The sequence below is a fragment of the Melozone crissalis genome, unplaced genomic scaffold (genome assembly GCF_028551555.1).
Source record: "Melozone crissalis strain CALT ecotype California unplaced genomic scaffold, PUWL_Pcris_2 ptg000016l_1, whole genome shotgun sequence".
NCBI classification, from domain to species: domain Eukaryota; kingdom Metazoa; phylum Chordata; class Aves; order Passeriformes; family Passerellidae; genus Melozone; species Melozone crissalis.
This window is the reverse complement of record NW_026535794.1, coordinates 53,665,942-53,679,557: the sequence shown is the minus strand read 5'-3', so window position 1 is coordinate 53,679,557 and position 13,616 is coordinate 53,665,942. Positions and strand designations below refer to the sequence as shown.

Sequence of the window (13,616 nt, the reverse complement as noted above, 5' to 3'; positions counted from 1 at the left end):
ACACACACAAACAAAACAAAACAAAACAAAAAATTTAAATGAGCAAATAACAATGCAAATTTATCTCCCACCACCTGGGAAATGGCTCACTTATTTTGGCTGAGGAAGGACTAAGGCAGAAGCTGAGCACTGACAGCTAACAGAGTGCTCTGGGTCTTGCCAAGGTGCCAGCAATGGAAACAAAAGACTCTGAAATTAGAACAGATCAGACACCTTAAGACCAAGCAGTGCTACAACATTTTCTATACTGTTTGCCACCACTAACTTGACATCATCCATAGCAACTGTACTTAACAGGATCATTCATTAAACATGTCCAGCTTTGAAGATAACTGTCTTTGCAGATCACACTGTAACCCACCTGAGTGGACATCTACAGATTAACCCAGCGGTTAATGTGGACATCTACAGATTTCCTTCCTCCCTCCCTCTCTCCCTCCCATGCTTCTTCATGGGTGGGCAAGGCATTGTGAGACACCCTTGGCAAGCAAGGGATGGAAACACAGCCCCCACAGGAAAGCCCAGAGTTCAGCACAGCTTGGCTTTGGCCTCTGAACTGCTGACTGCTCCAGAGTTAACCAGGTCAGTCTCTCTCCTCCCTTCAAACACTTCATCAGTGTGACACTGCATTTTCATTTGCTTTTCCACCCAACACTCATCAGCCATCTTTCTTTAGCAAGGAGGTAAACACCCTGTTTTGTTTTCCCATCTGTATTTAAACTGTGAATGGAGTGAAGCAACAGGCTGGGAAGCAGAAAGAGGCTGGTAAGCAGCTCTGAGTGGAAGCGATACAAGCACTGATTGCAACCAGGCTTTTCAGATGTACGAAAAAATAACTCCCTCCCCCAAGGAGATATTTCAGAAGCTGAAAGCTAAGAACTTAAGTACAAAGGCTTTTGTTTTTATTGACATTGTAAGAAACATTTTTTTCTTTGTTACAAAAAAGCTAAGTGGTTCTGAAAGCAGAAGTACAGTTCATATGTACACAGTGCTACAGACCCTTCAGATCAACCTAAGGCTTGAGAAACATCAGATCATAACTGCAGGTTTATCAAATGAAGACCACTAAGGTCTGTTACAACTGAACACTATTCCTACCGTACATAAATGTATTTACACATTCTCTTTTTTTTTTTTTTAAGGATTACAAGCTTTATAAAAAAAAATTAAAAAATTTTTAAAAAAAGCAACACTTTTTTTATCTTACACATCTGCAGGACTGACAACAGTAACTGTTCCATAGGAGACATTCCACCAATCCAAGGACAATAACACATGAATACCAGAGGTTTACAAGATGTTTTGGACACTATTAACAGTGGTATGTGCTATTAGCTCAATGGCAAGTACAGCCTCATCAGGAAAATTTGGCAACACATCCTGGTCCCTCTCTTTCACAGGGTCAACGCAAAATAAGGCACATACATTGTGGGAATATAAACACTGCTGTCCAGGAGGACAAGCCATGGAGGGACAGGCCTGGGTGAGCTGACCAGCCATCCCACTGAGGAGGGGGGAATCAGTGATGGGAAGTCAGCAGCCAGCCAGCACCTTAATGCACGTACCATGTGGGGCCATTCCCCAAGGAGAGAATAACATCACCTGCCATGTGTGGATGTGTGGGACCACTGCCCTCCCACGTGGAAGCCCACTGACTTTCCTGCAAACACACCTTTCCTTCACCTGCACGTGGCTGACAGATAAACTCTTCACTGGCAACTTCCACTTTGTGGAAAGCGAAACTGTCTGGAGAAACACACATGCTTCAGGCAGGCTGAGTGTTACTGGTGTGCCCAAGGCCGACAGTGATGCATATGGAAGACCCTCACAGACTCATTACAAGAAATGGTGATTTACACCATCATTATGCTGCAATGCTCTAACAATGGAACATTTGTGATATTTTGTGCATTTTCCTGTACTCTTGGGTGAGCAGTGGGTTTCCAACAGCTATGCAAAAATCAACTGATGTGCCACATACACAAAACCAACTCTGTAACTGGAAGAGTAGAAGGGTGCTAGTAACTCATCCCACCAGTGTTGATGGAACTTTCCCCAGACTGCCACATGTTGAGAAGGAGGCTGACAAGTGAAAGCTGGTGTCCAGTGTAACAGTGCCATGCTCAGGGAGACCAGTCTACCTTATCAAAACAGAACCAAAACCCAAGATAGCTGGGCTGCGATGTATTGCTACCCTCACAGGTACCAAAATCAGGCTCTTTAGTATAAAACAGAAAAGCGTGAGAAAACACTAAAAACTGAAAAGTGATACATGAACAGAAGTGGCACATACACTTAATGGTGAAAATGATAAATCCTTTGCACAAACTCCCCAAGGACACAGTGGAGTCTCTGATTCTTCAGCTTTGCCAAATCAAATGGGATGCCTTTCTTGAGCATGTGGTTTCTGCCAAGACACACTGTTGGCCCAAGACAAGGCTAAGTGAGTGACAAAGGTTTGTCAAATCCAGGAAGGCAAACTGGCTACTCAAACAGTGCCTTTTAGCCTGGAGCAATATGAATGGCTCCTTCTAAGCTCTGATGGATCACATCTGTTAATAGCTTCCCAGCATCAATTGCACCAGCAGATACAATTATGAACTGGAAAATTGAGTTTAAAAAATAGTTGGGGATGTTTGGGGTTTTTTTAATGTATTGGTTCCATTACAATAAAAGACTTCTCTCCCAAGCCACCTACTCCCAGGCTGGTCATAAGTCTCCCGGTTGAAATTGTTTATAAACATGTAATTGATAGCTCTAATAAACAGCCAGGATTGGTTACTGAGAGCTATCTGAAACACGTCCAGCACAGCCTTTCCTCATGCCTATAGTGCTGCTTCTCTGCAGGGCTGTGGGCTGTATCCCAGCACTGCAATGCACAGCACGGCCCCTGGAACATCCCTTCCCCTGGGGACCTGCCCAGAGGGATGCATCCCTTCTTGTGCCAGCAGCAGAGCAGGGACAATGGCTGTGTACAGGCAGCAGGTCTCTGCAGGCCCTTTGGGCAATGAGAGGGCAACAGGGAGCAGCTTCCTCCACCGGCACAGCAATGCAGTCACTGGCCATGGTGAGCTGTGCCCAGCTGCCCATGCAGCCCAAGGAGCACGGCAGGCAGGCTGTGATAGCTGGGCAGGGCAGGGAAGCTGGGAGGGGAAGTGTCAAAGGGAAGAGTACAGGATGAGTGAATATGTGTGCATGGGACAGGGTAAGAAAGAAATGCTGGCTAAACATAACAAGAAAGACAGGAACTAGGTAATTATAAAAGGTGTAGGACATTTACATTTGTCTTGATTTCTGACATTCCATCTCACAGTGCAAATCTCTTGGTGCGTGCTGTGATAAACTCAAATATGGCCCTTGCACCAAATTCCTATGATGTTTTCCTACTGATTTATACATTCATGCTCTGATTCCACAGCTGTTAACAGATAAATGTTATCTGACAGCTTCACTGAGATTCAATTTCTCCACATTTTCTCAAATGCCATGTCCTGAATCAGCTGACATTTCACCTTTTCTTTTACAGTTGGTTTTCTAGCCTACAGAAGTCACCTTCTGATTTTGACTGGGCTAAAGTTTGTCTGTATTTCAAAACTGACTATGCTCCCTCATCTTGCTGTGTGTCTACTATAACATCAGCTCCTCACAGACATCAAATCCATGACTGTAGGTGCCTGCACAATCTACATCCCATAGTAGGACTTCACTATTGGGATTTAACTGAGAAGTCTTCGAGGGTTGGAACTCCATACAGCTTCTAGGAGTGGGTGAATTTAAACCATGATTGTTCCCCACAGCAGGCTGTTCACTCAGGAGCACTGTGTACTCATGGCTGCAGACACGGAGCCCAGCAGAGCCAAAACCAAGCCAGTGCTCACAGAGAAAATGCCATTCACCTCTACCAGTGAGTGGCTTAATGATCACAGTGCATCGCTTTCAATTTTTTGCCAGTGTGACTGACCCTGGGCATTGACCCACTGGTTTGCTTGGAAATTAAATGCACATGGTGTCACCAAGAGAGAGAAAAAGAAGCTGGGTTGGTCTTTCAGAGCTTTGATTAGTTGCCAGACAACTCAGTTGGTTAGAGCATGGTGCTAATAGCATCAAAGTTGTGGGTTTGATCCTCATACAGGCCATTCACTGAAGAGTTGGACCTGATAATAATTCCAGATCAGAATAGTCTGTGATCTGTGAATACTTGCTGTTCCCCTTGTTTCTCTGCTATTTTTAATGGCAGTTTTAATTTAATTTTGTAAAGCCTGGACACAGTGGAAAAACATTTAAGATTATCAGATTGCTTGCAACTGCTTTGATTTATTTGGCTAGTCTGAGAACTGGGCCAGCCATTCATTTTCTACTTCTTTTACATGACTTGCTTATGATGCTTTTGAAGCTCTATGTATCCATGGAGCTGTCTGGGCTAAAGGGGATATACACACAGTTCTTGCAGCAAATAAGAACCAGTGGCTCAGCAAGTTACACCTCAACAATTTGCATTAAAAAAAAAAAAAAAGAAGGAATTCCCCAGTGTGAAATACTGCCATTTTGTCATTTCATTGTATGAAATACTTCATAAGACCCTGACTGTACCTTCACAAATGTGGTATGCAATGAGAAGACTGCAGACTACCCAAGTCACTATCCACACCCATAATTTTGCTATTCAGTCATTTAAAAAAGAAGGCTGAACACCAGAATACCAAATTCTGTAAAAGATGAGAGCTGGACTACGAACAGCTTTCTGGTCCTCTCCTTCCTCTGAAATAGGTTGAACATGACACAATCTCAGTATTGTTATTCAAGGCAGTGGCAGCTATCTCTGTGTGGGTTTACAAAAACCTTAAGCTTTTGCTAGACATCAAAGAGCTGATGATTTTTACATTTCTTATTTGCTTGAACCTCCCAACTTTTTGTGCTCCGTGTCTCTGAAACTGCAGCCCAGGGGTAGCATGGCAGTGCATTTCTAAGCTGGTTTTCCACCTCAGTGTGATGTGTCCAGTGCATCCAGAGAGGATTTCATCACTGTATGCTCACTTCACATTGTGCCTGGTTATAGGTTCAAGAGGAAAAGTTGCAACAGTTTTACAAGGTCTGGATTCATTTGAGTAACAGAAAATTGTCATTTCATCAGGCCTTTCTTTACAAAAAAAACCCCAAAACAAAACAAAACAAAAAAACCCCACAACATGCACTTCACACGTTTACATTGGTTTACAGATAAAAAACAAAAGAAAAATAAAAGAAGCATACAGACATTTGAAAAGGGTGCAAGAGAGAGAGAAAAGAGAGAAAGGGAGGGAATGGGCGTAGCAATACTGATTCAAAACTGAAATGGAAGACAGTTTCTCCCTAGAACACTTTAGGGTTTTCAGAGTCCTTATTCCATAAAAGGAATATACTTGAAACACATCCCATTTAGGTGAGATGAGATTGCTAAAATACATACACAACTAAAAAATATGAGTCTTTTTTTTTTCCCATCTGTTATCTCCTAAGTGTTTTTTGTTTTTTATGTCTATTGCATAACAGCAAGAAACTTGCTTTCTTCTGCAAGTGAGGTCAACAAAGAGCTCATGTCCCCAATAGCCATGTTGGTTGTGCTTACAGGCATAGCTGGGAATGTAAGAGATGTTTGGGGAGTGGTGAGGCGTGAGGAATTGCGGGAGACATTTTGAATGATACTTGGGCTCAGGGCTCCCGAAATTAAGCTGACATGGTCCCCATCATCTATGATAGCATCAAAATCTATCTGCACACCCTCTAGACTGTTGTTGTCAATGCTGTCAACTGTGCTTGACACTTGGTTAGCCCCCGGGGAAAGAAGTTCAGATGAGTTTTCAGTTGCAGTCCCCTGCAGCAGGCAGCTGGCTTCTGAACCAAAGAAAGAACCTGTTTTCATAGCTTGGTGGCTAAAGCCCATGGTTTGGTCATACAACTGACCAGAGTAATTCTGCATGTTGGAGCAGAACTGCTGTGATTGACCTTGCATTTCCATCTTGATGGTGTTTACCCTGTATGTCTGGTTGCCATCACCTAGGTGTCTTTGCTGTTGGGACAGGTTGTTTCTCAACATGTTTTGCCGTCTGTTGCTGCTGTAATTAGAGCATGACTGGTAACTTTTGGCCACTGACAAACCTGAAGGCTGGCTACCAATGGTGTGAGACACCAGTGGACAGCTCTGTGGCCCTTGATACAGGCTGCCTTGTGAGGTAGGACTAACCTGCCCTAGCATCATTTGACCAGATTGACTGACTCCCTGGTAACGAATGCCATCTCCGACTGGCTGGCTTTGCAAATATTCCTGTTCCATCATATTCCTGTCCTGCATCCCGTTTGCCATACTGGTGGTTTGATCACTGGATGCCAGGGGATGGCTGAAATTTTGCTGGTTCCCATTTACTGGCATGTTGCTGATTCTCAGCTTCTGCCCTTGCACTGCCATGCCACAGGAATTGTCTGTCACCCCAGACATCATTGCTTGCCTGCCCATGCTTTCGCTGTAAGGCTTGTTGGACTGCATGCTGAAAGAATTCCCAGCTCCGCTGCCAAGAGTCATATTTTGCTGTAAACTGTAGGAATTGTTGTTCTCCATCAGGTTCCCATAGCCATTCTGCTGGGCCATGTTGCTTCTCTCCAGGTTCTGCTGCTGAACCATCATGTTGTTATGCAGTCTGAAGGCCCGAGCCTGCTGCACTGCTGACCGCTGACCACATTTCAGCTTCGAAGGAGACAAGTCAGAACTTCCTGAGCTTACTTCATTCCACTGGATGGGCAAGTCGCTCTTATTTGCCTCGGGACCCGCCTGCTGACTGCTTGGTGGAGGAGCTTGATCAAAGTTGCTGGAATTGTTGTTTCCTGAAACTGAGCTGTGATGCATTTTGTTGCTATCTAGGACATTGTTCAACAAATGGTCGTACATGCCCTGGTTCTGGGAGTTCAGATACTGGACCACGTCATCTGGCAGGAGATCCTCATCGTTCAGACTGCTACCTGCTTCCATTGTAGCAGCCTCCAGGGCGACGTTCTCGCTGATGCTCGGAGGACAGGGGGAGCTGAAGCCGCGGAAGACGCCACCCTCAGAACGCGTGTAGTTCTGAAGAACAAGGTTGCGCTTTTCCATGGATGGAGGCAAAGCAGGAGTGTTAAAGCTATTAAGACTGTTGAAACGCTGGACTCTCGGGACAGAGAGGTTGTCAGAGGCCATTCTGACTGGATCACTGGCTCTCCTTGTCCCATTTCCTAAAGCTTCATGAGACAGAAAATGCCTCCTGCTGTAACCATTTGCCCCACCATCACTACATCTTCGAGGGACGTTCACTGGAGGCAGTGGAGATACTCCAGACTCCCTGCAGTCACCCAAGAGTGCCATCCTTGTCTTGAGGCTCATCCTCTCCATGTTAGGCAGTGGAGTCGGTGGGGGTCCACCAGTAGCTGCTGCATATTTAGCTTTCAGCCTGTATTGCTGGGCTGGGGTGAGGCTGAGAAGACTTGGCAGGTCATCACACTGGCTCGCTTCGCTGGAGCGCCGGGAGGCATCCGTTGAGATGGGGTCGTAGGAGTCTGCAACGCTCACGTTCTGCGGTCTTCCCTCCGCCTGGGAGGCATCGCTGGACCTCCGGCTGGAGAAGCAAGGCGAGATTCCAGAGGACCTGCGGCTGCTCAGGTAGGCTGAACTGATTGTGCTAGTATTGCTGTCCCTCCTGTTCAGCATGTTCAACACAGTGATGTCCGTACTTGAGAGTTCATTCCTGTTTGGCAGAATAGTCATGGATCCTCCGACACTGCAGCTGCTGTTCGACTGGGTACCTGCGGGTAAAATTCACAGTTAAACAAAGAGGTACTATCCAGAAACTGGTGAGAAAACACACAGTAAAGACTTAAGTGGAGTATAGAGGAAGAACATCATCACAGCCAATTACAGCAGGGCTCTTTCTTGCAAGAAGTAGGGATAAAAACTGTGTCCTTAGGTTAAAAGCTAATTCCAAGACTCAAGGGTAACATTTCAGTGTGAATCCCAGCAGAAAATTTATAGCCCATAGCCACAAACTGTCATCAGCTGGTGCAGTGCTCCAGCCTGCAGTGCAGCTATGCTGGCTGATGTGCCAGGAGGACACATTCGTAAGGGAGCTTTTTATAGGCAAAATATAATTGAACAGGCATTTGCATGGAATGGCAAAATATACAAATTGGAGGCTATTCAAGGTCATTTCTAATACTTCTTGAAATATTCTTGAAATAACTCCTAACAACTGCAAAACATCTTTGCTGGTTTCCTTGTTTTGTTTTGGTTTGGTTTTAAGTAAACAGGATACATTTCTTAATTTTACATAGTTTCTTTTGATTGAATGGGTCTCAGAAAACCTGGGCTGTCACTGCTGGGTGGAGCCCAGAAACCTACAGGCATGCTGTAGGCAAAGTAGGGGCAGCAGCAACATCTATTTTGGTGATGAGCAGCTCTTTGGAGGAAAACAACCAGGGATCTTCAGAGTTCAACCTCGCCTTGCTCCCATTCAGGAATATCTGCCCTCTGCAGCAGTAGGATCTGTACATATGATTTCTTCTATGTGTAGGAACAAGTTATTTAAAGGGAAGTCCACCACATCTCTGCAAAGGCTGCCTTGCAAAGGCTCAACAGAAAGACTTCCATACAGTAAACTCACAGGTATTTATTTCTTCTACCTTGTCTCAAAACAGGACAGAATTATGGTGATCTTGGGTCAAAACCTCTACCTGTAGGGAATATTTAAAATGTGATTCACGGCTCCCTCACGGGCTCCTGTTCTGTATCACACAGGACTATCAGACATCTCAGAGGGTGTGGGTAGAAGAACTTGCAATGAGGGAATAAACAGAAAGTGATCAATTTACAAACCATTTCATAGCTGCTGAGTTTCCTGAGCTGTGCAGCTCCTGCAAGAGTTGCAAGATTGAGCTAGCAAGCAACAAGATTACGGACAAAAAGCGTTATCACTCCTCTTATGTGTATCTCACCATTTCCTATGAGAGGCGGCAAGGCTGGGGCTTTGGAAGGTGGAACGGGGTTCAGTCTTGGAAGCATTCCATTAACTTGTTTCAACCTTTCTAATTTCACTTGCTCCATCCATTTGGTCCCTGTCATGTTCCTCCTGGCCTGTAAGCCAAGTGCTGTGGTGGCTGTGGAAATGGTAGAGTCCATGATTGGGGTTTCATCGATGACACTGAGGTCTCCTACACTACCACCACCGGTCAGAGAAAGCTCGATCCCATTGTTGGAATAGTTGCTGATGGGGGACTGTTCGCTGCTGCATGTAGACTGACCACCAGGGCTTGGCTGAGATGTCTGTTGGAGGGAAGTCAGAGACAAAAGAGTGTGAGAATTAAGCAAACAATGTTAACCACAGTGTCTGTGCTAAGTGGAGCCAAAGATACAGGTATAGAGAAGTTCAGCCTTAAATGGTAACAGTGATTGTTCTTAAGGAGGCTTTCTAGATATTGGCTTCAACTGCAATGGAGGGCATTGTAAAACACAAGATTAAAATTGCCTTTCACATGTTGCTGATAGTATACAATGTATCTTCATAAGACATTTATCTGAGTTATTCCCAGAGTTACTTCTATCACTTCAAGCCATTTGTGAGCACATATGGATGGATACCCTACATTGCTTATGTGCTGTTCCCAACTGAAGCTGCAGCTCAAAAAAACCAAACCAGAATTCAGCCATGTTACAAAGTATTAGTTTACACTGCTAGGCTTGCAAACAAACAAACAAACAAACAAGACTCCAACAACATTGGAATTTGGGTTTTTTTAATTAGACTTGTGGCTAAAAAATGTAAGCATTTTCCAGGCTTAAGGCTCATTGTTACAAGCAGTGGTTGGCCTGAAATGTTGGCATGTAATAAAACAAGGACAAAGCATCAGTGCAAAAAATACTGTATCATATTATCAGCATCCTGTGACCCTGGGAACACTCAGGTCTAACTTATACCTCCCCTTATACCTAACTTATACCACCTCTGCCCTGAATCAAGAAGGTGATGATATACTAAATCAAATCCTTTGTTTCATCAGAATTTAAGATTTTAAGTGCAAGAATTTAAGTAGACAATACAGACTGCTAATCTGCAGGGATATAAACATGCCACAATAACATCTTCTTTCTTAACAGGGAGTGTTCCCCGCTGCTCTAGCAGAACTCTTGCTGTGTGGAAACACAGGCTTGGTTTACTTTTCAGACTTTTTATAAAGTTCTTTCAAAAGAATGGGAAAATGAACAAACTGACAGACAAAACAGAGGACGACAGACAGAAGTCTCTGGACTAAATATCTCATTGTAAGGTTCTATCAGTGTGATCACAAATCAGTGGGGCATGCAGTATCATTTTGCTCACAAGAACAGTTTCATGTAAGTGTTTGACTTTAAGGGTTTCTGATGTGGTTTTATTTTGGGGTTTTTTTTTTCTGCCACTCTGTGATCTTTATGTACATTTTACTGAAAAATGCTGTCTAGAATTTCTGAAGTGCCGGAGACGACTCTCACTTTAAACATCAATGAATGAGGACACAGCTTCATGGCACTACTGTAGTTTCCTATGCCCCTAAGGAGTAAATTTGAGATTCAATAACTTTTTTATTATTTCTAACTTGAATGATGATACTTAGAATTTATGAGGCCACACTGAGCAAGCTCATTTCCAAATCCTGGCCATGGCAGATGTGGTGACAAGAATAGAAATAACAGTTAATATACAGAAGAAAGTTTGTACTTCTGGACAATAGCTCCATGCCATATGGAAGAAGTGATCAGAAGCCTGTTCTTGTAGCACATGTCAAGATCATAGTGAGGTAGGGTACAGAAATAAGAACTGTGCTATGCAGGACACATTTCTAGATGTGGAATACAGAAAAAAAATGGATGTTTCATCTAGAGGGGAAAGTACAAAGACATTTCTGAAGATATTTCACCAATATAAGCCAGATTTTTCACATGTCAAGTGTTGCAAAATGTTCACAACACATTACAACTGGGAATGTTCTTGATGGATTGCACATTACTAAATAAAGGAATGACTGAACAACAGGCAGAAGACCAAAATAAAAACATATATAATGTTGCAATAAGAAAAATAGCAGGAAAGTTAAAATGCCCTCACCTTATTACCCACTGTCCTTAGGAAGTTAGAATAAGACATTTAAGAGCATTAGACAGAAAAGACATTGGATTAGTTGAAAACCAGAAAATATACCTTAATTCATACATACAATGAAAAGCAAGAAACACAGAATTATTTTTAAAATATAATTTTCAGTGAGAAATATTTAATACTATGTAAGTTATAGGCATTAGTACCCCTCTTCCACAAATTTTCCTGTTAAAACTGTGTTCAACATGCCTCAATAACACTACACGTTTACCTAGCAAAGCAAAAGAGATTTTGCTCCTTTGTAAATAAGGTAGTTATCATCAAAGATAGCAGAGGACCTTCTTTTAGACTCTAGTAAGAGTTTACTCTGAGCTCTTAAAAGGTTTTGAATTGAGTATTAATACTGAACAGTTTGAGCATAAGCCTTAGGCACAACATAGCAGTAACTCATACTTCAGTGAGTAATCACTTCGAATTGCAGCATGATTAACAGTCTGAGCAGAATTTGGAGGGCTCATATTTGTAATCCCCAAGGGCTGAATATAGATGAATCATAGACCCAGATGGGGAAGAGGATGGAGTGGTTGCCTTTGAATTAACCCTTGTGAAGAGGGCAGATGGCATATGAAATTCAGGCAAATAAAAGAACTTGTGTATTTAAGATAGCATCTCAAAAAATAGAATACAGTCCTTTTAACAGTTTAATGCAATACGTTAAGGTAAACCACAGAAAAGACCTGCAGACTGTCAATTCAACTTGCTTTAGTTAAACTTGGACTAAGTTAACTTGAGTAAGTATCAGATAAACATAAGAGGTCACATCACAACAGAGATATTATTAAAAGATGCCCATCTGCTGTTTAAGAAAGTCAATTTGTCCTGTTTCAGTTTGATAGATGACCCAAAAGCCTCAAGCCCTTAAAATCTGATTGCTTTCCCAGGTTCTCCAAAAATGATCATCATCAATATCATCAATTTAATCATTTGGACTTGTGGTTTGGTTTGGTTTTTTTCTTATTCTGGCTTTCAGTCTACAAGATTCAGATTTGTCTTTCTTCTAGAAACAGAAGAGTGGAAAACACTCTTCTTTTTTTTTTTTTTTCCGTGAAAACTCTGATTTTCTCATACTATGCTTATTCCAGAAGATTGAGCTTTTTAAGAGAAACAATTACTGTGGCAGGTGCCAGCACTGCACTTATTCTATATTGCATAGACTATTTGTAATCTTTTTATTTGCTGCTTCTTGGGCTTTAAAAACATTTTACAATGTAAACACAGAAGAAGATCTCAGAAAAACAAACCTTGTGAGCTAGAGTTTACAGACTTGAGCATTTCATTAAGGGGTTGTGGGAAGAAGAGGACAAAGGGAGTGGCACGGTGTATTGCATACCATCGGTTTTTCTGACTTGACGGCTTTCACTTGGAGGCATTCTTCCCTTTTTGAGGTAGTGTTGCTGAGGTCCTTCTGCTCACCAACTGCACCCTGAGTCTGATGGCCTGGGGACCGGGTCTGAGAGTGGCTGCCTGGGTCCCTGGGTGGCGGAGGCCTTGGGTGGATGTCTCCCCGCTGCTTCTTGGTGACGTGTGCCTCCGGGCCGTGCACGGTCTTCACGTGCTTCCGCAGGGAGCTGGGGTCTGTGTAGCGCTTCGTGCAGCCCGGGATCTTGCACACATATGGTTTCTGACAAGACACAAAACCCACCCATATCAGGTTTTACTCCATGTGGGACTCCTGAAGAACTCCTTGGAGCACAGCTGCTGTCACAGTTATATGCTTTCGCAGTGAATTTTTTACCTAATTTATGGTCTCTAGAAATGAATCATAGAATGGTTTGGGTTGGAAGGGACCTTAAAGATTATCTAATTATCCACTCCCCTCCCAATATGGGCAGGGAACCCTTGGTCAAAGCCACATTCAAACCTGGCCTTGAACATTTCCAGGGATGAGGTATCCACAGTTTCCCTGGGAAACTTCTACCAGTGCATCATTACCCTCACACTAACCAGTTTCTTCCTTATAACTAATCTAAATCGACCCTCTTCCAGCTTAAAGCCATCACCCCTTGTCCTGTCAAATTGTGACTGCACCTAGTTGAAACCATTAGTTCCCCTTGGCTCAGAAGGTAGCAATTAGTGCTGCACAGATGATTGAGGGCAGAGTCCCTCATGGGTACTAACTGGCACAGCTTTCACTTACCTCAGCAGAAGGTAACTCAGCCATGCCAATTTATGAAGACTGCTTCAATTTTCAGCCCTGTCCCTTGCCCTCAGCAGTTTGATAGCATTCCCAGTATGCCTAGTACCTACTACTAGACACTGAGAGAAACACCCCCCTTCAAAAGATGCTGGGCCGTTTGTTCAGGCAGAATAAAGTGAGGAAGCATTTTTTTTCTGGCTCCTTCAGATCACCAGTACGATGTCAAAACATCAGATACAGTGCCATGAACATTTTCATGTTGTAGCAATATATGCACTAGTACTGTTATTACT

General features: G+C 43.2%; 1 protein-coding gene across 1 annotated transcript in view; it reads right to left on the bottom strand.

Annotated features, from left to right (window-relative positions):
• Positions 1 to 3,049: 3,049 nt before the first annotated feature.
• The window catches only part of GLI3 (GLI family zinc finger 3), a 203,816-nt gene continuing 193,249 nt past the window's right edge, over positions 3,050 to 13,616 (bottom strand). Inside the window, exons 13-15 of the mRNA XM_054273943.1 lie at positions 12,517 to 12,807; positions 8,992 to 9,319; positions 3,050 to 7,806 (exon numbers count right to left, since the gene is read on the bottom strand). Coding sequence (XP_054129918.1) covers positions 5,516 to 7,806; positions 8,992 to 9,319; positions 12,517 to 12,807 — 2,910 coding nt within the window. The 3' untranslated portion in view covers positions 3,050 to 5,515. The remainder of the gene's footprint in view (positions 7,807 to 8,991; positions 9,320 to 12,516; positions 12,808 to 13,616) is intronic.